Source organism: Macrotis lagotis, chromosome X, assembly GCF_037893015.1.
Source record: "Macrotis lagotis isolate mMagLag1 chromosome X, bilby.v1.9.chrom.fasta, whole genome shotgun sequence".
NCBI classification, from domain to species: Eukaryota; Metazoa; Chordata; class Mammalia; order Peramelemorphia; family Peramelidae; genus Macrotis; species Macrotis lagotis.
The window spans coordinates 138,029,680-138,057,349 of record NC_133666.1 but is presented as its reverse complement, the minus strand read 5'-3'; the positions used below and the strand labels follow the sequence as shown (position 1 = coordinate 138,057,349).

At 38.1% G+C, this 27,670-nt stretch overlaps 1 protein-coding gene across 4 annotated transcripts in view; it reads right to left on the bottom strand.

Annotated features, from left to right (window-relative positions):
* SDK1 (sidekick cell adhesion molecule 1) overlaps positions 1–12,784 on the bottom strand; it is a 1,240,677-nt gene extending 1,227,893 nt beyond the window's left edge. For 3 of the 4 annotated variants that reach the window (XM_074200552.1, XM_074200555.1, XM_074200553.1), the window contains exon 1: positions 12,606–12,784. In XM_074200552.1, coding sequence (XP_074056653.1) covers positions 12,606–12,741 — 136 coding nt within the window. In that variant the 5' untranslated portion in view covers positions 12,742–12,784. The remainder of the gene's footprint in view (positions 1–12,605) is intronic. The other variant, XM_074200554.1, reaches the window with a different exon arrangement.
* Positions 12,785–27,670: the final 14,886 nt, after the last annotated feature.

The following is a 27,670-nucleotide window of genomic DNA, read 5'->3' as shown; positions in this document are numbered from 1 at the left end:
GTGGGTTTAGAATGAAGTCGAAAAAGGAGACAAAGCATGAGAGCATATGCCAAAGGGCATGCCAAGAAGAAATTCACACATCAAGAATATTAACTATCATAAACTGAAAGTATTTCCTCCATAATTTTGGAAGTCTTTCCCTCATATTCTTGACTTACATTTATTTTATCTTTCATATTATAAATGGTGGTGCGTTATGTATGAATCCACCCTAAAATCTATCCACTATGATATATTTTCAAAAGTCAGAAGGGCACTCAGAGTACTCAGTAATTTTGTAATTTAATAGCCATCTAACCAAAAATATCATTTAATATTTGATTTTATAGTTCCAGACCTTAAGAGCTTAATACCCTTTTGTCTATCATTTTTACTGTAATTTTGCTATGTTACCACAGGACAACAATAATGCCCTTTGGTTTCAGGTTACAAAGAATGAGATTCCATAAGAATGCTCTCTTCTCATAATACCATACATCTTTCTATTTAAACAACTAAACATAAATTTTAGATGCAAAGCAATAACTCCTTTAAATGATTTTAAAACAAATAAATGAGAAATGGAATGAACAATAAAATATAAAAATCCTCCACATTAAAAGTTAGGAATACAAATGATCTAAAAATACCAAAATAAATACTAATAGTCAATAGCTAGTGATATAGTCAGTACTAATATTTATATCTTTCTTTGCCAACTTATCTCATTTTCTCATACTAAACTTTGTGTGCCATGTTAAAATTGTACTTTAAAATCTCTTCTCTTAGTTGCCATTTTGGAGATTTACTTTAGGGAATCATTTTCATGACCCAATCAAGATCTTCCACCCCTTTAGTATTTCTCTATAATCTCAGTTATAGAGAACATTTGAGAAAATAAGATTATACTCTTTAAATATCTCAAGGGTTATCTATATGGAAAAACGACTGGACTTGTTTTGTCCCCAGAGAACAGATATAGAACCAGTGAGTTTAAATTAAACAGACATTTCTGCTCAATATGAGCAAAATAATTAGAACTGTCCAACAATGGAATGGGAGCCTCAGGACATGGTGAGCTTCCCATTATTGAAGTCTCAAAGGAAAGATGGAATAGACACTTGTCAGGGATGCTGGGGAAGGGATTCATGGCCCAGGTATCAATACTATATGACTTCTGAGGTTGCTTCCCCTGAATTCTATGAGTAGTTCATGGTCCTGCCAATGACTTTCACTAAAATTTTCACTGATTTTTGCTGTAAGAAAAGGTTAGAATAAAAGAAAGAACATGGTGCAGATTCCTGAAAAATGCTTTCATTTACTATACATTCAACCTCCCTTAGTTATTATCATAGTAGAAGTCTTTATCAGAAACAATAGTACAATTATATAGCATTCAAAACCCCAAACCATCTATTTGACAAGAAGGTTGGGAAAACTTAACCACAGTTATTAGGTTGTTTTTTTTTAACTAACATACCATATACTACCTCAAACTAAATATGTGACCTAAAGATTAAAGGCCATACCATAAAAAGATAGACAAGAACTCGACTGGTATTTTTCACAGATTAATAAGGGTAGAAATTCAAGTAAGAGTTAGAGGCAATCAAAAAAGACAAATTAGGTAATTTTGATTTCACTGAACTGAAAAGCATTTACACCAAAAGGAAAAAATCAGTGCAGCTAACATGAGATGAGAAATATGAGAGGAGAGAATAAATCTTTATATCAAAGATCTCTGATAGAGATATCCAAGATATATATGCAACTACTTCATTTATTTGAGACCAAGGACCAGTCAAGAAATGGTTAAAGGATATAAATAAGCAGCTGTTAAAAGAACTGCCAAAATATTAACAACCAAGAAAAAGATTACTCTTAATCACTAACAAGAAAAATGGAAATCAAAACCATTAAGATTTCACCTCACAAATGAGAATAGTCAATGTTGGAAGGATTAAAAAAACAGACACAATAATACACTATTGGAGGATTTATGAAGTAGTGTAACCAATTTCTGGGGAAAAATTCTTTTTTATTATTTTTGTTTCTATTGAAATTTTATTTTATTTCTCCAATTACATACTATGGGAATTTTTCAACATTCAGCCATTTGCAATTTTATGTTACACATTTTTCTACCACCCTCCCTTCCTTCTCCCCCTTCCCTTGACAGCAAACAGCCTGGTAAAAAATGTACATATACATTTGTGTTTGACATATTTGCATAATAGTCATTTTGTGTAAAAGGAATTGGAACTAAATAGAAAGAAAGAAAACCATAAGATAGGAAGGAAAAATATGAGAAGTTTTTTTTTAAAAAATGAACATAGTATACATTCAGATTCTGTGTTTCTTTCCCCCAGATGTGAATGGCATAGTCACTAAAAGGTCTTTCAGGGGTGTCCTTGATCTCTAAACTCTAAGAGGAGCTATATCTATCAAAGTTGATCATCTCACAATGTTGTTAATGTGTACAGTGTTCTCTTTGTTCTGCTCCCTTGACTCAGTATCAGTTCACATAATTCTTGCCATGCTTCTCTAAAAACTGACCATTCATGATTTCTTATAGAGCAATAGTTCCAAAACCATATAACATAACTTGTTCGGTCAATTCCCAATTGATGAACATCCCCTCAATTTTCATTAATTATGCTTTTAAAAAACCAAAATGACTATTATCTTTGATCCTAAGATCCTACTATTAGATTGATCCCAGGTGGTTAAAAAATAGAAAAGACTCAAAAAACATATCAGTAGTTTTTTGTAGAAGCAAAAAACTAGAAATTAAGTGGATCATTATCAACTGTGGAATAGCTCAAAAAATGTGACAGATAAATTGAATGTAATTATACCCCCAAAAGTAATGTAATATAATTGTACCCTAAAAATGTGAAAAATTTAAAAAACCACAAGATGCTTTATGTGAATCGATGCAGAGTTAAGTAAGCAGAATCAGAAAAAAAAAAACAATGATTGCAATGTAAACAGAACAACAAAAGCAAAAAATAAAACATTATTATGTTATTTTAATTCTCTAAGCCTTAGAGAAGAGATGAGAAAATGAACATTGCTCTTTACAGAGGTGTGGAATTAATTGAAAAACAATCAGACTTAAGCTTATATATTGATTAGTTTTATTAATCTGCTGTTTTTTCTGTCTGGGTTTGATTCTTTATTATAAAATGATCACTAGGACGTAGTCAGTCAACAAGCATTTAAGTCAAAAGGTATGTATTAAGCACCTACTGTATACTAGGTACCCTGGTGCTGGGGATACAAAGAAAGACAAAAACATTCTGTGCTCTCAGGAGTTCATTGATGATGTGGCCATGCAAACAACTGTACAAACAAGATAGACAGACAGATAGAGATAGATAGATATAGAGAGATATAGATATATAGATTTGGATAGAGATATATATACAGAACAAATTAAAGATATTCTCCTAGGAAAGACATAAGCATTAGGCGGATCAAGAAAGACTTCTTAAAGAAAGAGGTTTTAGCTGAAACATGAAAGAAGTCAGGGAAATCAGAAAGCAGATTTGAAGATGGACAGAATTTCAGGCAAAGGGAATGGTCAGTGTCAGTGTAGAGGATCAAGAGTTGGGGTGGATTGTGTGATAAACTGCCAAATTGAATGCCAATTTGGTATCACCAAATTGAAAAAGTGTATGGAGAAGTGTAGGGTGTAAGAAGACCTAAAATGTAGGAAAAGTTCAAGTTATGAAGATCTTTAAAAGTTAAACATAAGATTTTATAGTTGATGTGGGAGGTGTTCAGGAAGTTTATTGAATAGGAGAGAGCCAAACTTGTACTCTGGCAAGATCACTTTGATTGAGTATTTACTATCAGACACAATGCTGAGGGCTGGACAAGCAAAGAAAGGCAAAAACAGTCCCTTGCCTGCAAGGAACTCACATTATCAAGGCACAGTCAGTATGAAGGATCAGTCAATTAAGAGGGACACAAGCAAGAATCTTGTCGGCAGTGACTAAGATACACACACACAGAGTGGCCAAAGGACAACCAAATTCCATTTCCTTTTCCTTTACATAGATGAACAACAGAGGCCTCCTTGATCTCTTGAGGATAACAGAAGATTTCAGCCAGCTTCACAGCAAGAGCAGTGAACCCTCTGCCTTGTTGATTTGTGTGGAATAGAATCAACACCAAGCACTTTGCCACAGGAGAGGAGCCGAATAACTTCTCATTTTCAGTCCTTAGTCTGACTAGTGAGGGATTGATTTCACACTGAGGTAACAACCAATGGTTTCAGCACTGGTTGATAACAATCTGTCAAGATCACTATGAAAGTGTCAGTCTATCTCCTCAGCATCACATCCTTATCACTGATTGGTGTGACTCCATCAGTACAGAGTAACTGAGATGCACCAAAGGTCTTTGGTCCATATACCTTCAGGGCACCATAAAGATTGTTACTATTAGCATAAAACTGAAGTTAATCTGACTTTGTTACTGTGACAAGAATCCTACATCTCTCTCTTGCACTTTACTTTTGATGACATTGAACATCGCCTTTTTAGAAAAGATAAACTATTGACCCTGTAGAGTTCTCATTCTTCATGTATCAGTTTCTGAATTTCGCCATCTAACTAGGTATATACAAGATAAATACAGAGTAGTTGAAAGATAATTTCAGAAGAAAAAGGTATTAATAGCTAGGAGAATGGAAATTAAGTCCAGCAAAAAAAAAAAAAAAAAAAAAAAAAAGATAGCATTTGAGCTAAGTCTAGAGTGAAGCTTAGGAAAGTGAAGATATGAAGGTAAAGAGGCAGGTAAAGGAGCCAGTCGGGGGGGAAAGAAGCAGAGATTTGAGATGGAGCATCATTGTTCAGACCAATGTTTCTAAGTATGGATTACAATAAAGTGTAATTAGACTAGAAAGGAAGAAGGAAGCCAAGCAATAAAGAGCTATAAATAACAAAAAGAGTTTAGATTTTGTTCTAGAAATAATGAAGAAAAAGATTGGCTGAAGGCAAGGGGAGGGAGTTGACATAGCCAGAGGTACACTTTTGAAAAATCACCTTGAGGGGCAGTTAGGTGGGGCAGTTAGGTGGCGCAGTGAATAGAGCACTGGCCCCTGGAGTCAGGAGTACCTGAGCTCACATCCAGCCTCAGACACTTAATAATTACCTAGCTATGTGGCCTTGGGCGAGCCACTTAACCCTGTTTGCCTTGCAAAAACCTAAAAAAAAAAAAAAAATCACCTTGAGGGGCAGCTAGATGACACAGTGGATAGAGGACCAAATGGTCCTGGATTCAGAAAGACTTGAGTTCAAATCCAGTCTCAGACACTTAATAATTACCTAGCTGCGTGACATTAGGCAAGGCATTGCTTTTCAACCTTCTTCCCCCCCCAAAAAAAAAGGAAAAAGAAAAGTCATTTTGAAAGGTGAGGGATTAGAATTGGGAGAGACTTGAGGGAAGTAGACCAATTATAAAGCAATAATAATAGCTGAGATGAGAAACGATAAGAGCCTGCCAAAGGGCATGTGAGAAAAGGAGCATATATGAGAAATGTAATGAAGGTAGAAATTACAAGTCTTGAAAACTGATTGGATATATGGGAAAATTAAAAGTGAGGGGCTAGGGCAGCTAGGTGGCGTAGTGGATAAAGCACCGATCCTGGAGTCAGGAGTACCTGGGTTCAAATCCAGTCTCATACACTTAATAATTACCTAGCTGTGTGGCCTTGGGCAAGCCACTTAACCCTGTTTGCCTTGCAAAAAAAAAACCTAAAAGTGAGGCGCTGAGGATGACATTGAGATTGTAGGCCTAAGTGACTAGGATAATCTTGAAACATTCAAGAGTAATAGGGAATTCAGAAGTTGGGAGAATTTAGCAAATATACGAGTCCTATTTTATACATAATAAGATGTTCAAAACAGAGCTTGAAATATTTATAGGACATCTAGTTCAAGATGTCCAAAAGTCAGTTGTATTATAGTATTGTAGTTCACTCAGGAGGAAAAACAAGGGCTATATAGAGAAGATAACTGAACCTGTGGAAAGACCAAGATCACCAAGTGAGATATTTTAGAGGTAAAAAAGAGGATCCCAGACAGTCTCAGTAGACATGGCATAGATAAAGAACCAGTAAAAGAGTCTGAGGAGTAAGAAAACATAGAAGAAGGAGAGGGTTGTTTCATGAAAACTTATAGAGGACAGAGTATCCAGGAGGAGGAGTAATTGATAACATCAAACACTGTCGAGTAGTCAAGAAGACCAGGATTACAATAAGAACATTACATTAATCGATTAAAATACCAGATATAAGGTGGGTTCAGATGAATGATAAAATCAGAAGCTATATTACAAAGGTTCTCTAATAGAGAGAGAAGAGTAGCACAAAGTATAGATGGTTTATGAAAGGAGCTTAGCCATTATGGGGAAAAAATATATAAGATGCCACTTAGCAATGCTAGGAGGATCAAGTGCAGACTTTTCCTTTTGTCTTATTTTGCTTTAGGATAGGGGAGACATGGATATATTTGTAGGCAAGAGGGAAGGAACCAGTAAACAGGATGAGATTGAACATAGGAAAATAGGGAGTAAGAACAGTGATATTTTGTTGGAAAAGTCCAAAAGGTTGGATGGGAGCAAGGATGCAAGGAAAAGAGTTGACCTTGTCTAAATAGAATGAAGGAGGAAACAGTTTGAATGATGTGAGGGATGATAAAGAGGAGAAAGAAAATAGAAAAGAAATATTTTCAGAAACGAAAGTGATGGGGAAAAGTATCAATAAAAAATTAAATAAATAAAAAGACAGTCAAAGGCTTTTTTTTTGTACCTACTTGCTCTAATAGATGAGTGCAGGTAGCAATGAAAAGACCAACTAAATGCATTAGAAAAATGATTCAAGCATCACTATAAAGGACAAATTGGAAAGGACAGAGTGTCAAAGCAGTAAGACAGATAAAGGGTTTTTATCCATCTGGGGGCTACCAAAGTAATCAGGAAAGGGAATTTAAGAGACACTTACCTACTACACAAAGAATACTTAGATGCTTAGCTATCTGCCATCCGTGTGAACAACGCTATCCCTTGTCACATAATATAATGATTGCAGAGAATCCTGGCCTCTAATAGTCTATCTGTCCTTAAAACATCTGATAGTCTTTTATAAGATTTCTTGTAAAAGATAAAGAAACATAGACCTCATGATAGTTCAATTAGGTCAATTTATAGCTGGTTGAATGATAAAGAATATTTATTAATAGATGATATCAAGTTGGAAGAAAATCTTCAGTGGCTTTCCATGGAACTTTGTCTTTACTTTTTCCTTTCATTCAACATTTTTTATCAATGACTTAGATGATGATAAATGTCATGCCTATCAAATTCATGCATGAAAAAATAGCAAGGAATAGACAATACAGTGGAAGACAAAACCATAATTCAAAAAAGATATCAAAAATTAGTACAATGAGCCCAAATTTATCACAATAAAAGTTCATGACTATGTACAGGATTTACTTAATAGAAGTGCCTTTTTAAAAGCACCAGAGATTTTAGGTGACTGATTCCATAATGAGAGGCAATGTGTTATAATGGATAAAGAACCAGTTTCAGAGTCAGAAAAACTGGGTCCAAGTCCTACCTCTGACACATACCAATTGTGTAATCATAACCAAGACATTTAACTTTTCAGTGCCCCAAGGCAGCTAGCTCTCCAAGAGAAAAAGTTGCTGAAAATGTACTTTAATTTGAAAGGGCATCAGGGGATTTAGATATCTTATATACCTCTAAAGGAGAGAACTAAGACTGGTGAATCAAAGTTATAGGGAACTAACAGAGAACTCTAGAAATTAGAGCAGCTCAAAAAAATGTAATGGGTTGCTTTGAGAAGTTTTGAGTTCCCAATGACTGGAAAAATTCAAACAGAAAGTTGATAATTACTTGACAGAGAAAATGAAGGCAGGGGGGATTCCCAAAGAAGGCAAGCTGTTTGACCAGCTGGACCCAAAGAGTCCTCCTAATTATATAGCCTATAATTCTAAGTGATGATTTACATATCTGAAGTCAAAGCAAGCAAATTCAGTTACCTTAGATATTCAGATTAATTTAGCTTAGTACTTAATTCAAAAAACTGAATTCTGTAACTTTTTTCTTTGTGTTTTTTCTTTCCTGTTTTACCTTAGTTTTTAACAAAAATTTATTTTTATAAACCTTCTTTCACTTCTGAATACCTACATTGAAGAATTTTCCACATCTTGAGTAAATATTAGTCTATCATAGAGTCCAGTCATGGTGATGGCAACAAATCACCTGTTCTAGCAATAATGAACTAAATTTAGGATGCTAGGAGGAAAAGAGTAGAGATGTGGAACTAAAAGAAATTAAAACCAAATTCAAAAGCCTCCTGCCCAGAGATTCTGTCATAGATCTAGTAATTTGCAAATAACAAAAATTTCTTAAAATTCTGTCTCTGTCTCCATCTCTTTGGCACTCTCTCTCTCTCTCTCTCTCTACAACATGCGCGCGCGCACACACACACACACACACACACACACAAAATCTACCCACATAGCACTATTTTTCTCTTAGATACTGATTATTCAAATATGTATTATGATTATCCGTGTTCTATAATTTCTACTAGATTGCAAACTCTCTGAAGGCAATGAACAAATCTTATTTATCTCCTCCAGATACCAGACTTAGCCACCTGCACATAACAAAAATGTTATTTTTTAAAGAATTGATAAATAGAAGAATGCATAAAATGATTTTATATATGTATATATATATTTGTATCTAGTGTAGCCATCTCTAGGGTTGGGGAAGTGAGGAGAAGAAAAAATGTTTACATGATAACTATTATGTATTTAAAAGGAAGAGCAAGTGCTTCATAATAGATTTGAAGTTTCATGTGCAATCTTTTTTTTCTATTTTTTCCATTTCACTATATTTCTATATCATGGGAATACTTATTTTATTTCTTAAGTTCAGAATAAAATAAATTAAACGAAAAAAATGAATAAACAAAATTTTCCTGAAGCAGCATCTATTCTTTCAGTTCATGTTCTCCCTTCACAGTGATTAAAAGAAGATCTGAAATTTTTTTTAACACATTATTCTGAATTTCACTCTTTCTCTTTTCTTCCTGATCCTATGAGCCTACAAGCTCTAAACTTTTTCACAAGTCATACCAGACTAATTGAATGGAACTATGCTCTTAAGGTCATTGTTTAATATTTGCAATAATACCAAGTTAAAGAAATCTCTCTGTTCCATTCTTTATCCTAAGATAAGGAGAAGTCAACACTTTGGTGCTTCCTTTAAGTGTATATTGTTGTAATTTTAAAATTTTCTTTTCTACAAAATCTAAGGTTAAATATGAGGTTATAGTATTCAGATCAATTCATCATGTTCTGTATTTTGTTGGCCATGTCCACCTCTTCATGATCCTATTTGGAGTTTTCTTGGCAAAGATACTGGAGTGGTTTGTCATTTCCTTATACAGCTCATTTTCCAGAAGAGGAAATTGAGGCAAACAGGGTTAAGTGACTTGCCCCAGGGTCATATGGCTAGTGTCTAAATTCAGATTTGAACTCAGGTCTTTCTGACTCCAGGGCTGTCAGGTTACTCACTGCATCACCTAGCTTCCCAAAAGCATCTTTCTAAAGTCCTGTAAGTAATTAAATTTCAAAAAAAAATAGCATCTTTTCTTCTCATTTAACCATATCAGTTATTGTAGCTTTCATTTTATACAGAATATCAATGATCACCAATATGACATGACTGTGACCATGTGCCAATTTTGGAATCTAGAGAGTAACTCTAAATACAGAGTAATAAGCTTTGAATATATTTTATGGTTTCTTCTGACTCTATCATAGGCATAGACGAAACACTATCAGAATTAACATATTTGTTAACAGGCCAAAATATCTCATAGACATCTTTTAGTCCAGTTGAAGTCACACTTCCAAAAGTTGAGCTCTAGCTCCTCAGTGGACAAAGCTGGTAATATATACATATATATATATATATATATATATATATGTATGTATATATATATATGTGTGTATAGTCACTTTAATTTTGAATGAAAGATTTTTTATCTCAATTATAATATCACAAAACTTTTAAAAAACTAACAGATAAACATAGAAAATTATCATATAAGAATTTATTAGAAAATAGTGCTATGTATAAATGCATTTTCTAAAGTTAGATTTGAAAATTTTGCTAGATAAAACTAAATCACAAAAACATTATTTAAATTTTAAACATATAACTTTTGCTAGTTTCATATGTCATGAAAAATTGAAGTAGTATTTCAAGAAATTCAGAATAAATTAGTAGAAACTTTGTCTAGCTACATGGAAAGAAAAATAGTACTTTTGTCTAGATTTCAACGTAGTCATAAGTTTTCCATTTAGAATGCTGTATTTTATCTGATAAAAGATTCAAGAAAATGTCATGTAGCACTCCTGTGCATATGACCAACTCATCATCCCATCAGAAATTTCTATAGCAGCACCAGAATTTTCATTTTCAAGATACATGAGCTTTTGTCAAATAGTGACATCTCCCCTGTAATATGAATTTTCAATATGATATAAAAAATGATGGATATAGCACACATTTCAGAGAGCAGAGAACAGCAACCTGTCAATGAATTTAAAATTTGTGACAACCTATTTGAAGTTCTCCAAAAGACCAATACACTGTTATAAAACCACATAACTGTAAAATAGTTGCAAATGTTTTTCTTGAACATGAGGAATAAGTTCTTTTCATAAAATATAATTGTTGCCTCTGTTGTTTAAAGCACATGTTATCTTCTCAAGAGCATTTTAGTTATAAAAATAAAAGTTGGTAGTCCTATAAATTTCTATACTTAGATGAAATTGATAAAAAAAAGTTGTTCATTTCTATAACATATGCAAAACAAAGCATTGACTGACTCACTATTTAACTTATTTATGTATGTTAACTCCCCACTATTTAAACTTAGGTATAAGCCTTCAAGAATATCATATTTACTGATTACAAGAAAGGTGCAAGTTACTGTTAAGAAAACAAATGAAAAAAACAAAAAAGTATTAAACTGATTCAGGTGCTCTTTAACTTAAGTCTATGTCTTCTGAAAACTTAAAAATATAGAACTACTTTTAAATGGTCTCAAATTGAGCCAACAAAAAAGCACAGTGACTTTTAAAACTCTGAAACAGAATTAACAAGCAGTATAGTAGCAATACAGCAATTTCTGCTTTCATTTAACAAAACAAAACAAAAAAAACATTCTTTACAAAGAGCTTAGAAGTAGTTCAAAGAAAAATGATAATACTTAAAAAAGGAGCAGATTAAGAATGGGAACTCATTAAAATAGAGAATAGTTTTTCCTCTTGAGTTAAAAAATCTTTAAAAAGGAACACTTTATATAATTATATAAATTCCAGAATCACTAAAGATCAACAGAAACTTAATGATACCCCATTCTGTATATATAGATATCAAAAATTGATTTTATACAGTTCTTTCCTATGATATTCCAAAAAACTGCCAGGGAGCACTTAGTTAAGTTTCTCTAAAATGATTAAAAGGAAAATTGATACATGAAGTTTTTAAAGTGGAGAAGTGGAGAAGATTTTTGTTTCTTTTTAAAATACATTAAATTTCAATGAAATCTAAATGGAATAGGATATATATATAATGGAATAGAGTATGTTCTTGATTTAAAGTAAATATTTCAAAAATAGAAAAAAATTATATTCTAAACATTCATTCATTTTGGCATTTAAAGTCACTAGATCATCTTTCCTTCCAGCACAAATCAAAGTAACAAAGGGGCCAAAAATCAACAACAAAGTGAAAGCTTCCTTTAAACTTTTGCACAGCCAGTCTTAACACCTGCTCTATGTTGCCCCATTCAAATGAATTGACAATTTAAGAAAACTGAGGAAGTTGCAGGGAGGGAGAAGAGAGAAAGGGAATGAAAATAACTGAAATTTAAAGTGATTTGATACTTCACAGTTCATGTTTGTTAGTGGTTTGTCACCCACCATCTAGCACTCAGTTGCATGTTAGATGGGGGGGGGGGCTTAGATACAAACCAATGGCAATTTTGAAACAGTTAAATGTTTCCTGAAAATTCCAAAAAAGAAGGTGAATTCCAATAAAACCAAAGCTCACCTCCTATGCTTCTTAATTCCAAAAGGATTTTTACATGTCTCAGTTAGTTCCACTTAGAACTATGTGAGCCTTTTTTCTTGACTCCTCACTACTCTGATTTCTTTATTAAAACACAGTCTAAAGTTAACCCTTTGTACCCCAAAAGAGTCTCAATTACTCTTTTGGCTCAACTTTAGAGATAGATAAAGATTGATGGGTATTTTTATAAATAAAGTAATAATTTCTTAAAGAAAAAGCTGGTAGCAGAGAAAGATGGGGAAGGGAAATGGGTCCGGAGTCAGCTGCAAACATACAGAAGAGACATTTCTAATGCCCAGGCAAAAACTATTTATCGGTCATCAATCCTATTCCAGTTAATTATTTAAAGCAAAACAAAAAACCTGTTATTCTCAACCAACATTTCTTAATGCAAAGAAGGGACGGGACGTGGCCAAAACATCGCCGGGTCCTACCTTGTGCCAGCGCTTGAAGCATGTGGAGCTGAAGCAAGAGAAACGCCCGCCACCCGCGAGCGGAGAAGGGACAGAAGTTGAACTTGGCCGTGTGCGTGCTCCAGCGGGGGCCGCGGGGCGCGGCGGGTCCTGGCATCCCTGGGTGCGGCGCGGCGGGGCTCCCTCGGGCGCGGCGGGCAGCGCGGCGGGGCCGGGGCCGGGGCTCGGGGCGCCCGGGCGCCTGCGGCCGGGAGGGGGCCCGGTCCGGGCGGCCCGCGGCTCGAGGGCAGCGCTCCGTGGGCACGGCCCCGCGCAGAGGCGCGCGTCCGGTCGGAAGCGTGCGGCACATGCCTGGCCGCCGCGGCCGGGCTAGGCTGCGGGCCGGGCGCGGGGCTGCTCCATCCCCCGGGCGGCGCGTCGCGGTCCGGGCGTCGGCTCCCTGTGGGGACGGCACGGCACACAGCGTTCAGCGCGGCCGGGCAGCGCGCTCCCTCCCGCGCCCGCGGGGCCCCGGGCCCCTCCCGCCGCCCGGGCCCGGGGTGCGGAGGGGCGGGCGGGGCGGGGCTCGGCCGCGGCCGGGGGGGGCGCCGCTGCGGGCGCGGGGCCGGGGGCGGGCAGGGCGCACCGCGGGGCCGGGGCAGCGAGGCCGCCCAACTCGCACGGCCAGTTGGGGCGGGCGGTCCGGGGCCGGACGGCGGCGCGCGCCGCGGGCCCCGGGGGAGGGGGGCAGAGCTGGCACCCCTGCCAGCCGGCGGCGCGGGGCTCCACGACTTGGGGGCTCCCAGGGCCGGGGGGCCGGGGTGCGAGCGGGCGAGACTAGGGAGGGGGTCCAGGAGAGGGTCCGGGGGGCCAGCGGGCAGAGCGCTCGGGGGGGGGGGGCGGCAGTGCCCGGAAGGGCGCCTGGGGCCGGAGCCGGGCGGCCGGGGGGCAATGCCCAGGAGGGGGGCGCCTGCGGGGTAAAGGGGCCGGGGAGGGGTCCGCGGGAGGGCACGGGCGCTGAGGAGGGGGCGTCCGGGGGCGGGGCGGCGGCGAGCGTGCGGGCGCTCCACGAGTCGCCCCGCGAGCCCTCGCCGGGCGCCGCCCGCGCCCCGGGCTCCCCGGGCACCCCTCGAGGCCGCGAGCGGCGGGGCGGGCAGGGGCGCCCCCAGGAGCGCCCCGCGGCGGGGACGGGCTCCCCTCCCGCCCGCCCTTCCGCGCCTCCCGCACGCACCCGCCGAGGGTCCGGGGCCTCGGCGCCCCCAGCCGGCGCCCGATGCCCTGGGCCAGCGAGCCGGGCACAGGCGCCGCCGCCGCCCGCAGCCGCCCCGCGCCGCCCCGCGCCGCCGCCAGAGCGCGGCCGACACTCACCGCCGCCGCCGCCGCCGCCGCCTCCCATTCACAGCCCGGCCACGCGCGCCGCCCCAGCCCGCCGCTGATTGGAGGAGCCCGGCGGCTCCGGCGCGGCCCGCGCCCCGCCCCGCCCGCGCCCCCTCCCCTCTGCCGGGCCCGCTCCGACCCCCTCGCTTGTTTTCAAACTCTCGGGGCCCGCCCGCCGGGGAGCTTCGCGCCGCCCTCCGGGCCGGGGCCCGCGGGCCAATGGCCGCGCCCGCTGCGCCCCCTGGGGACCCGCGCCGGGGCTGCAGCGCCCGCCGGGCGGCCGGCCCCGAGGCCGCGGGGGGCGGGGCGGGGCCGGGGGCGGGCCGGGGCGGGGCCGGGGCGGGGCGGGAAGTTTCTGCTGCACAGGTGCGGCGGGGGGGCCGCGGGGGGGGGGCCGGGGGCGCCTCCGACTCAGCCCAGCTGCTGGACCGCGGCGGCACGAGCGGGGGGCGCTCTCGGCCCCCCCCCCCGTGGCCCCCGGTCTGCCGGCTCCTGCGCCGAGTCCGGGCTCCTTCGGGGGACTTTAATTGCATAGACTTGTCTGTTGACTGTTTTTCTCGTTTATTTACCAATCTGATTACTTGTTTGCTTGTTTATTTATTCATAGAGTTTGGAGGACGTGAAGCTGGGGAGAGGAGCAAAACGACTTGGCCTTGGCCTTGGCCTTGGCGCTGGGGCCCCGGCCGCCACCCCCAAAGTGCGGCGCGCGAGGGGCTCCCTCCTTCACCCCCACGAGGCTGAAGCTCACCCCCGGGAGCCTCGCGGCTTGTCACTGAGCTCCCCGCTCCCTGTGGCTACGTTTCACGCCTCCTGGGGAGCCTCCCCCTGCAGGATGACAAGCAAAGGGACTGGTTGTTTTTTGGTGCTTCAACACTAAGTTACCTTAATTGGAAATGAGAATCTTGCTCAATTGGGTTTTTAATTACTAGGAACAAAGTATAATGGCTGCAAGTTTGCTTCCTGGAGAGTTTGGAAGTTCAGTTGATGGAAGATTTCAAGGTCATCTTAGTCCTATAATATAGGAAAGTCCCATATTATACTCCCATAACATAGGGAAGTCCCATATAATACTCCAACAATATAGGGAAGCCCTACATTATACTCCATAATATAGTAAAGTCCTACAACATAGGAAAGAAGAGAAGGGGCGGGGCAGGCATGGGCTATTCTCTTAATACAATGAAGTAATCCAGGGAGCTGGAAAGTTCTTCTCCTAGAACATATAAAAGTGATGAGTTTCTTGGGCTTTTTTCCCCCTCACTTTACTTTGAAGCAGCTCTTGACAATAGTAAATGCACCGATGGCGAACATCAGTGATATGTCTGATGGCAGCAAGCATCAGTAGCCTGAGGAAATACAGAACTATCTCTGTGGGTGGTATTACATTTTCTATTTGTATCTGACAGCAGCAGTGGGCCTATACTCATTTACATGGGTATTTAAGTTTCTCAATTAATCCTTTCATTTTAAAAATGATATTCTAGTCCGATCCAGTCTAGGTAAAGGGGGGAAAAGATCTTACATGGCCCCAAGAACCATACAGAGTTCTTTCAAAGCCAATTTCATTCAATGCTTATAACAATCACATCAGGTAGTTAAAGGAACTATTATTATCCCAATCAAATGGATGAGAAACTGAGGCCCAGGAGAATTAAAGTAATTTATACAAAATCAAACAATTTATTCACTGCAAAAACAAAACTTAAACCAAGGTGTCTACATTCCAAATCTGGTTCTCTTTCTACTACAGGTCTTTTGGGGGTCTCCCTTAAAAGAAAAAAAAAAGCCCTTATTTTCAACCCCATTATAATGTACCTATAGGGATACAGGACTTTAATGCTCATCTTAATTTCATCTAACAAGTGTTTTTAGTTGCAAAAATGCAACATGATTTTAAAAGACCTTAGCAGGAAAAGTTTGAAAGGCCTCAGGCCGTCAATACTAATTCATGAAAATAGACCTTCATATAATTAAAACTACTGCACCCTGCCTTACAGGGTAGGGAGTTAGAGTTTCAAACCAAAGATGAATGGATAAGCAACTAAATGTATCACATCATCACAAGAAAACAAAGATAGGTGGAAGAAGATACTTTTTGGAAATATGGTTAAAGAAAAAAGTTCATATCAGAACAACTGATGGTGAAGATGAAAGAAGACAGCATTTTTATAAAATTTAAAAAATTATACACAAAACTGATATAACTAAGAAAAGAAATTGGAGTGAGAAAAATTTATATCAGATATCTCTGATAGAAGTTCACAATATAATATGGAATTGTCACAAACATGAAATGGATCTACTCCCCTTTAGATAATCAATCAGAGGTTATAAATCATTTAAAAACATAAATACAATCAAAAATTATATATTAAATGACAAATCATCAATATCAGAAACAGATTTTTCACCTCACATACAGCAAATTAGTGAAGATGATAGATGCTAGAAATAATCAGTGTCAGAGGGACTTTGGGAAGACACTAATACAGTGGTGGTGCAGGGATGAACTCATCTAGTTACTAGTTGCTAACCTTTTCTTACCCATTATCTTAGTAATTCCTCTGCTGAATATATATATATATATATATATATATATATATATATATATATATATATGTATATATATCCCAAGGGGGGTTTAAAACAGAAAAAAGTTTATGAAGGTGTCAAAATATTAATAGAAGAATTTTTGAAGTGATAAAAGAATCACAATGCCAGAAAGGTGGTTTTCTGTCATTCAGAAGTGACCAAAAAAAAGATGGTGTTATGTGAATACAATAGGATATTATTGCATCATAGGAAATAGCAAGATTAGGAATTCCGAGAAGCATAGAAAGATTTTTTATGAACTAATTCAGGGTGAAGAAAGAAGGGCCATGGTAATGATATACCCAATGACTAGAATAATCTGAAACAATATTAAAAAACAGCAACACTCAGATCAAATGAAGTGATCAATGTTGGTCCCAGAGGCTACTTGATTCCTCCCTTCCCTCAGAGAATGTTGAGGAATTATGAATTTGTAATGTTACATAAGCTGTTAGGCATAGTTGCTGCTGGGTCAGTTTGTTTTTATAACTGTTTTTCCTTTTTAAAAGGGAGGGTGGAGAGGGTGTATTTCAGGAAATGACTTCATCAATAAAATTTTTTAAAATTATTTGGGCTAGGAGGCAATATAAAAGGCATGGGAGGGACAAGTTTGGGAGTGGAGTTAATGAGGGGAAATGGAAATTTTCAAGAATTCCTTTCAGATTTAAATGGGAATTAAAGTATTTTATAGCTAATACTGACAACTTATACTCATTTTTTAATCTAAAAGGTTATTTTTTTTTTCCTCCTAAGAAGAGGTATTTCAAGTATTTGGAAGCTATTGAGGCTGTATCTCTAGGCCCCTGTTTTATTTTTTTCCTTTTTCCTTCTATCCTTCATAGATCATGATAGAAAGCTGAAGTATTTGACAGTGTTTTATTTTCTCAATTCTCAGTGCTTTTATTCTAAATGTAGCATTCTCTCTGAGCTTCTCACTTGGCAATTCCCCCATTACATAAAAACATATTTGCCAATACTCTAATGGAAAAAAAAATGGGGAGGGGGAGAGAGGTTGGAGACTCACCAGTTTTAAAAACTGTGAAATGGGCGGGGAGAGTAAATTAACTTTAGAAGTCAGGAAGAAACTCGTGTGAGTTAGCTATGCAACACAGTCAGTACAATTCCAAACTGAACCAAATGTCCAATGTGTCATCATTATGTCACCAAACTTGCACTGAATCTTGATTTAGCTGAAAGAAACTGAGAGGGGGAAGGGAAAGAGAAAAACATTTTGTAACAGGGTCAAGGGAAAGAAAAATGCATTTCTAAATTTATAGAGACCTACATTCCTCCCTTTATGAATTTAGCCTCAAGGTTGAAACCTTCAGAGTACTAGCAGACATGTAATTTGTGACACATTTGCAGTACATATCAGTTATTTGGTGGTACAAGTTTGAACCAGTTGTTTTTTTTTAAGTGCTGTCTGTTTTAGATTTTAAATATAGATGATGTTTCTTTTAGCTCCAAATCTCTGATCCTGTGTAGATTATCATCTTATTTTTCCCATTTCTCTCCCAAGTAAAGTTTTTTAGACATGTGACCAATTTCCTTTTTCCTCTATCAGTCAAGAGAAAGTTGCCCATCCCTATAAGACTTTTTTGATATTATGAAAAGAAAAGTGTTGTCTACAACATGGAAAGAGGAATGCAACTTCACCTCTAATGTGATTACAAGATTTCTTTTTATGAGGCATTTACTAGACACTACATTCTTATAATCCCTTTCCTTATGAGCATTCAAAGCATCTTATAATTTCTTAAAGTAGAAGCCTTTCTTCATACACTATCAGGCAGTCCCAAGTTTTATTTTATATAGGGTTCAACAACCATCTTATTCAAATTCCTCTGTTTGGTGACATGGCAACTTGTTGGCTCCTCCTGAAAACAACTGCAGTGTCGACTTTGATCCACAACACTCTATGCAAACTGAGCTATGGTTAACTTAAAGCCTGTCTTTCTCCCTGTAAAACCTAGCTAGAATCCTTGGAGTTGCTCTTGCTAAAGCAACCATGAAAAAAAAAATTTAAAAATTTTCCAAGTCACTAATTTGTTTAGCCTTGCTCTCAGAATGCATACAGGTAATAAAATCAATTAAATTAGCATTCATTACTAATTGCTCAGTATAAATTTTTATTTGCTTTGGGTGAGTGGTCAAGTACCTATTTGGACCTATGTGCATAATTCCCAAGAGTGGGACTTTATTGAGGAAAATAACTTTTAGGGACATAGCAAGCTGTTCCAGATGAAGGCTGCCTATCTTGGTGATTCCTTGCTTTTAGAATTTCAGTTACACTACAACCTTCATGAGATGATAAAAATCATTGTTTTATAAATAGATATTTACCTAATGTAGAAAATTTTTGCATCCTGGTCATCTTTTATTACCTTGTTTTCCTTAAGTGTTTTGGGATCCTTGGAGAGAAAACACTGAATATAAAACACAATTATTATTTTCATTTCCAGACTACTACAGTGGTCTTCAAAGTGGAGACTAAACCCTAATCCAAACATAGGTAGAGGTGTCTTTGAAGATACATAAGCAGACAATCAGAGGGTTGGAAGAGCAGTTGCATCTACTTTCTTTTATTCACCTATCAAGGGACTAGTAACTATACTGTCAATGGACATTTTCCCTACTCAGTTGACTTTTCCCTTGGTGTGGGGTCCCACTTTTGTCCACCAGTCATTATGCAAAATTTTCAGACTCTCCTTTTTTTGTGTGCCAGATATAGCTCTTAGTGGTGGTTACAACCTAGGACCTGAGCACTTCTAGCAGTAATGTACCTTAGGGAAAACCCCTCCTTCCCCTAGAACATCCACATCCTACTTCCCAGATAATGCCCTGGCTGTGGTAGGTGACCTGTGTTACTTCTGGGCTGGAGGGCAGTGGCTGTTAAGAGTTCTGCACAACCCAACCCACCTTTTCATTTTTGGAACAAAGTGATTCTCACAAGATGAATGAGTATGGGTAAGTCACAATTTGCATCCCACGTTATCTCTCCCCCAAAACTACCTCTCTTCAGAACTTATCTAGTTTCTAAGGACATAAGAAATGTGGCCACTGCCCTCACAAAGTTTATACTCTATTAGAAAAATGACACATAGAAAGATATAAATATACCATTATTTGAGGAGAAAAGGAAAATTAACATCTTGAGACAGAGATATGCACTTGTTGAACCTTGAGGAAAGCTAAAGATAATCATGCATGTGAAGCTTTCTCCAATGGAATGGGCAGATGAGAACAATTTGTTCAACTTCCATGAAGGCAGCTGAAACAGGCCTTAGGACTTGGTCAGACGGTGAAGGTGTCAAGGTCATCACCAGTCATTTTTATTTTTGTCTTGTCATTGAACTTTGGACTCTGGAAAAGAGAATGAGACTGATGATTTTGCCTCACAAATCCACTTTACATTCTAGTCAAAACCTCACCCATGAGGTCATTAGTCCTCTTTGACAAGGAAGGATAAACAACATTTCCATCAAATACTGGGATTTCAAATTTTATATCATTCTACATTCCATTCAGTAGCCACCAAATCTTGCTTCTATCCCCTCTTTTCTATTTGCTTCCTTTGCTTTACTTAAGATAGTTACCACCCTAGTTTGGTCTCTTATCTCTTGACTGAATCATTGCAATAGTTGCCTCTAGAATTCCCCTCTCCAAATTCTCTTCTACTTAGTTGAAAAAAATAAAACATTGATCATGACACTCACATTAAATAGACTCCAATAGCACTATATTGATTTTAAGGAACAAACATAAGCTCTACAGTATGACATTTAAAACCCCTCACCATCTGTCCTAAACCACCCTTTCTACCCTTTATTTACACCATTCCCTTAATTATACAGTCCAACCATAGTGACCTTCTTAATGTTTGTAGATTCCTTCCCATGGATGGGGATAAGTCAGCATCCAGCTAGAAATGAAAAGGGAGAATTAGCAAGAAGACTGGTGGTAAGGGCTCTATGAAGTTTTTACATTCTCTGGTTCAACCAGAAGGAATAAGGAGGAGATTGCAGGGAGAGGTCAACCTTTACCACATGTTTTCTGACTGGGATGACATTTAAAAAGGGTGAGAAAATAAAGCTTTTATGAAAGATACTCATGCTTTGGAGAGAACATTTTGAAAATGGATGTGGGAAAGACTTCTATTGTTATGTGATTTTGCTGCAAAAACAACACAATTTAAGAATTTAACCTATAAAAATTCTCAAAACATATGTGACTAGCAAGATGTAGCAGAAAAAGCTAGAAAGAGAAATTCCATTCAAAGTGACTTCAGACAATATAAAATACTTGGGAGTCTACCTCACAAGGCAGACTCAGAAACTTTTTGAAAACAATTACAAAACACTTCTCACACAAATAAAATCAGATTTAAATAACTGAGCAAATATCAACTCATTCATGGATAGGCTGAGCAAATATAATAAAAATGACAATTCTACCAAAATTAAACTACTTGTTTAGTGCCCTACCAATCAAAACTTCCAAAAAATTTACTTTAATGAGTTAGAAAAAACTGTAAGTAAATTCATATGGAGAAATAAAAAGTCAAGAATTTCCAGGGATTTAATGAAAAAAAGTGCAAAAGAAGCTGGCTCAGCACTATCAGATCTAAAATTATATTATAAAGCATCAATCATCAAAACTATCTAATAAGAAATAGAGTGGTGGGTCAATGGAATAGACTAGGTGCAATAGCAGGAACTGATTATAGTAATCTGCTGTTTGATAAATCCAAAGAGTCCAGCTATTGGGATTAAAAACTTTCTCTTCAATAAAAACTGTTGGGAAATTGGAAGATAAAATGGCAGAAACTTGGATTGGACCAAACACCCCACACCCTATTATACCAAGATAAGATCGAAATGGGTACAGGATCTAGGCATAAAAAAACAATATTATAAGCAAGCTAGGAGATCAAGAAATAGTTTACCTGTCAGATCTATGGAAAGGGAAGCAGTATATGGAGAGATGGAGAACATCATTAAAAACAAACTAGACAGTTTTAATTACATTTAAATTAAAAAGGTTTTGCACAGACAAAACAACTGTAACCAAGATCAAAAGAAATGTAGTAAATTGGGAAACAATTTTTACAACTAGTATTTCTGAGAAAGAACACATTTCTAAAAATATACAGAAAAGTGAGTCAATTTTTTTAAAAAAAAAGACAAGCCATTCCCCAATTGACAAATTGTCAAAGGATATGCAAAGGCAATTTACAGATGAGGAAAATCAAAATGATCCATAATCATATGAAAAACTGCTCTAAATCACTAATTATCAGAGAAATGCAAATTAAAGCATCTCTGAGGTACCACTTCACACCTCTCAGATTAGCCAAAATGAACAAAAAGGACAATGATCAAAACTGGAAGGGAAGTGGGAAATCTAGGACACTAATTTATTGTTGGGGAACTCATCCAACCTTTCTTGCAGCAATGTGGAACAAAAATGTGCGTACTCTTTGACTCAGCAATACCACTACTGGGGCTATACCCTAAAGAGATTATGAAAAAGGGTAAAAACATGACCTGTACAAAAATATTCATAGCAGATCTGTTTGTGGTGGCAAAGAATTGGAAATTGAGTGAATGTCCATGAATTGGGGAATGACTTAATAAACTGTGGTATATGCATGTGATGGAACACTATTGTTCAATTAAAAATCAGGAGGGATGGGAATTCAGGGAAACCTGGAAGGATTTGCATGAATTGATGCTGACCGAGATGAGAAGAACCAGAGGAACATTGTATACCCTAACAGCAACATGGGAGTGATGCTCAACCTTGATGGACTCGCTCATACCAACAGGACAACAATCAGGCACAATTTGTGGATATCTGTGACAGAGAATGCCATCTGTATCCTGAAAAAAAATTGGAATTTGAACAATGACCAAAGACTATTACCTTTAATTTTTTTTAAAAAAAATGTTATTATGTAATTCTGCTATATTTCATACATTATGTTTCTTCCTTAAGGATATGATTTCTCTCTCATCATATTCAATTTAGATCAATGCATATCATGGAAACAATGTAAAGACTAACAGACTGGGGTGGCTAGGTGGTGCAGTGGATACAGCACTGGCCCTGGAGTCAGGAGTACCTGAATTCAAATCCGACTTCAGACACTTAATAATTACCTAGTTGTGTGGCCTTGGGCAAGCCACTTAACCCTGTTTGCCTTGCAAAAAAACTTTAAAAAAAAAGACTAACACACTGCCTTCTATGGGGGGGGGGTAGAGAGAGGGAAGCAAGATTACAGGAAAAATTGTAAAATTCAAAATTAATAAAATTTCACCCAAAAAAACTTGGAAACAGAATTTTCTCATTTTAATATCTTCCAAATTGAGACATTCTGTGGTTTTTGAACTCAATTACTTAAAAAAGTAAAAATGTCACAAGTTTGGATTCATTTCCAAGAACAGTTAAATTACTGAAAATAGGGAAGAGGGAATGTTCTAGTCAAGTTTCAACAAAAATCTTTGCATTATTTGTGTATGGGATTGTAAATGAGCATCATGCCATAGGAAATACAACCAGTTGTGCATTTCTTCCATTTGTAACATATTTGTGTGAAGTAACTTTTTTTTTTGGCTAGGACAGCCATTAAAATCAAGATTCAAAAGAAATCAATTTGGAATTTTGTACATGTATAAGATTTATTAATCAAAATGCAATATTGTTAGTGCATGCTCAAAATGTTTACAGATGAAAAGAGGTACATGAATCAAAAACTTTTAAAATAACTTCTCCAGAAGGAAGATGGGGGGATAGTGTTCAATTATTAAATGGGGGAGGGAAGAGATTGCATCAGATACATCATTTAAAAGTCTGATGTCTAAGATATATTGGTAATTGACACAAGTGATTATCATATCATAATCATTCTCCATTTGATAAATGATCCAAATGATATGAACAAAGAGTTTTCAAAAGGAGAATTGCTGATTCTCAACAACCATAAGAAGAAATGCTGTAAATCCCTAATAAGAGAAATGCAAATTAAAATAATTGAGTTTTCACCTCACACATCAAATTGGCAAAAATGATGAAAGATGGAAATAGTTTTGGAGGAGCAGTGGGAAGAAAGCCACACTAATACACTTGTCAGAGCTGAACGGCAAATTGGCCCACCTGTTCTGGAAAACAGTTGAGAATTATTTGAGAAAATTTCCTAAAACATCAATACTCTTTGACCTAATAGTCCCACTATTAGGCATGCATCCCAAGGATCTCAATGAGAGAGAGGTTCCATGTATACAAAATGTTTATAGCAGTATGGGGGGGGGGGGTAACAAATAAATCAGCACAAAAAGTGTCTGTCAATTGGGAAATGCCAGAACAAACTATGCATATGAATATCAAGTTTGAGGATAGCATTGGTGATTTCATTTGCATAGAAAAATCTCAGATGAGACAATTCCCTCTACCAAAGCAGATGCTCTGCCACTTATAGTCTTGGAGAGCTGCCTAAGGCACTGAGAGGATGGTTTTTCCCAGGGTGACAAAGAAAGTGTCTGAAGCTGCTCTTGAACCAAGTCAACCTAACTCAAAGGTCAGCTCTCTATTCATTATGCCATGTTACATCTCATGTATGAGTGCAATGAAATGTTATTAAGTTAAAGAAATGATGAACATGGAGAATTTAGGAATATGGTGACTGGATGTTTATATGAAGTAGTGCAGAGCAAAGATGATATAACCAAGATTAAAAAAAAAACAGATATAACTGGGGCAGCCAGATGGCAAACTGGATAGAATGTCTGACCTGAGTTCAAATTCTGCCTCAGATAATTACTAGCCATGTGACCCTAGGCAATAACTTGACCCTGTTTGTCTCAGTTTCCTCAACTATAAAATGAGTTGGAGAAGAAAAAAGAAAAAGTATTCTATTAATTATCTTTGCCAAGAAAACCCAAGACAGGTTCATGAAGAGCTGGACACAACTGAAAAATAGACCAGGCAATGTGCTCAATGTGAATAATATAAAAGGAAAGGCAAAAACATGGACCTAGATCCCAAGGAACTCACATTTTAATGAGGATGATAACCAGTAAATACAGTAAGTAAAGTTACATGTGAGATACATACAGTTCAAATGAAAGGTAATCTCAGAGGCAAGGCATTGTGAAAAAGAGGGAAGAGAGAGACCAGGAAAAGTTTTCTGCAAGAAGGTTGAGTTTGCTCTTCTACTAGACAAAGGTGAAAAGGAAGAGCAGGTCAGGAATCCGGAAAAAGAAGTAAAAGGGTACAAGATGAGAGATGGAATGTCCCAATGGAGGAACAATATAAAGACCAGTGTAGCTTGATCTTAGAATATATGGAAGGGAGTAAAATGTAAGAAGACTGAGAAGGCAAGAAGGGACCAGGGTTGTGAATAACTTTAAATGCCAAATGGAGCATTTTTTTTGATTGATTTGGAAGTAATATAGAGACACTGAAGTTTAATGAATAAGAAAATGATATTGTCAGATCTGCACTTTGAGAAAATTATCCTACAGGTATGGGGTGGGCCTAGGTGGCACAATGGATAGAGTACCAGGCTTGGAGTCAAGAAGACTCATCTTCTTGAGTTCAAATCTGACCTCAAACACTTACCAGATGTGTGACCCTGGACAAGTCACTTCAGCCTACTTACCTCAGTTTCCTTCTAGAATCTTTGTCGGGCATGACTGAAAATAACTCAACAAAAACTCTACATGTGAATGTATTACACTACAGCACAGGTAGACAGCACAGGGAGACAGAGGACCATAAAGCAAGGTGAGACGAAAGCACACCCCCAATATATGCTGGCACCCTGGGAAAAGCCCCATTATGGTAGTTAACGTTCAAAAACAACATTAAAAGCTGTACTCAAAGAAAAGGCAATGAAAACGCAAATTCCACAGAGCAAATATTGAAATACATTTCCCTTTTCTTGAGGGAGAGGTTGAGGGGTACAGGTTCTAAAGATGGCAGGCACTGTCAGCTATGGTTGGTTTCTCTCAATTCACTTTCTTTGTGACAAGAAAATGTTCTATAGGGAGAAAAGAATTTTGAGAAATCTCTGAAGTAAAAAATAAAAAAATACAAAAACTTCATTAAAATGTTTTCAAAGAATAATCTTCTTTGTTTAGTTTTTTTTAACACATTCATCTTTTCCATAACACATTATTAGCTTTTAGAAAATGGAGCTGATCCCAAGAGTTAATATAGCAGAGTATTTCAATGAAAGAGGATGCTTCTTTTTGGTTAGTTAAAACTAGTGTCAAGGGGCAGCTAGGTGGCATAGTGGATAAATCACTGGCCTTGGAGTCAGGAGTACCTGAGTTCAAATCTGCTCTCAGACACTTAATAACTACCTAGCTGTGTGGCCTTGGGCAAGTCACTTAACCCCGTTTGCCTTGCAAAAACATAAAAAAAAACTAGTGTCAGGTAGTGCAGTGAATAGAATGCCAGTCCTGGAATTAAAAAGATCCAAGTTCAAATCTGGCCTCAGACACAGATTAGTTATGTGAGCTAAAGAAGGAAAGGGCAAATCACTCCAGCATCTTTGACAAGAAAATCACAAATGGGGGCATGAAGAGCTGGACAGAACTGAAAATGACAGAAAAACCACAAAGACTAGAGCAAATGTGTAAGTCTAAGGGACAGTAATATCAGTATTCTCCTAAATTCAGAGTGGGCAATCTGTGGCATACTTTGAGACAATTATAGAGAGCAATTTACCATCTCTTGGCATGGGAACATCTTTTATTGTACTTTCAGTCTGTCAGTCTATTCATCCACCTTTGTCTCTATTTCTATGTCTCTTTCTTTCTGTCTGTGTCTATGTGTCTCTCTCACACACACACACACACACGCACCAATTATGTGTAGCTCAGTTTGCCTGATAGTCTACTTTTTTCTACTTCTTTGAGTGGCATAGACATTTAATAAGAGGATAAAAAAACCTGAGATATTTAGAGTTGATGGGATCTTAAACATTATCTAGTTCATTATAGTTGATCCTATGTCTGCCTCAAAGGTTCAAGCTATATACTAATACTAATTATCGCAATAATCCTTTATGAATCCAACATGGAAGAATCTATTTGAAATTTATATTTTCAACCTGTACCATTTCTTGACAGCAATTGGTCCACAAATTTACTACTTTCCATGTAAAATAGTACTTTTGTTTGTGACAGGTTTCTTACTTCAAATTTTCTAGGGGTATCCCTTGGGCTTTAATATTCTAGTAGTTAGTTAACCAATCTCTGTTATTTATCCTGTACTTTATATGACTCTGCATACTTCCATAATTATAGCTCAAATTTAAATGACACTTTATGCTTTATAAATATTTTCCTCACCATAATCCTGTGAGATTAGTATTCTAAAGTGATTTGAGAACTGATTGGAATTCCTAGATTTCTAGTACAAAGGGGAAAGTATTCCCTCCCAGTCTTGAGAGATCTGAGACTTGAGACTTGAGATCTTTGCAATAGATGGTGGACTTAAATCATACTCTTAGTCTTATTTCTCTGAGATGGGCTGAGGGAAAGAGGTGGGGAATTCAGCAGTAACAGCAGCATGGAGACAAGATTGTGGTCTTATCCAGGTCTTAATGGGTGGAGATGAAAATAACTGGTGGCACAAGGGCAACAGATGAAAGAAGAAAATGAAAGGAGGAGAAAGTGAATTGAAAGGCAGAGCTATGACTAGGAAAGGAGACATTGAAGAGCATGATCTGATTCCTTAGGAAGGCTAGAACAAAAGACTAAGGCTGACACTGCTAGTTATATCCACCTGTGCAACTACTGAGGGAAGTTTAAAAGAAATCTGATCTTTCCCCCAACTACCTCTCCCTGTCACTGTGCAGTAACAGACGCTATATGTTTTGCTTTTTTACATAAACATTTTCTCTATCAATTTACTTCAAACATAAAGAGTTCAAGGATGAGCAAAATAAGTAAAATAAATAAACAAAAAGATTGGTTAGATGAGAACCAAACAGTTGTCTGAATATTGGAAATTTTCTCATTGGGGACTCAAGCTATCAAAATAATAGCATATCAATAACTTTTCATCTGATATCATTACTATAAAAGATGAAAAGGTACCAGATAATTCTGAGGGCCATGGTATTGCCT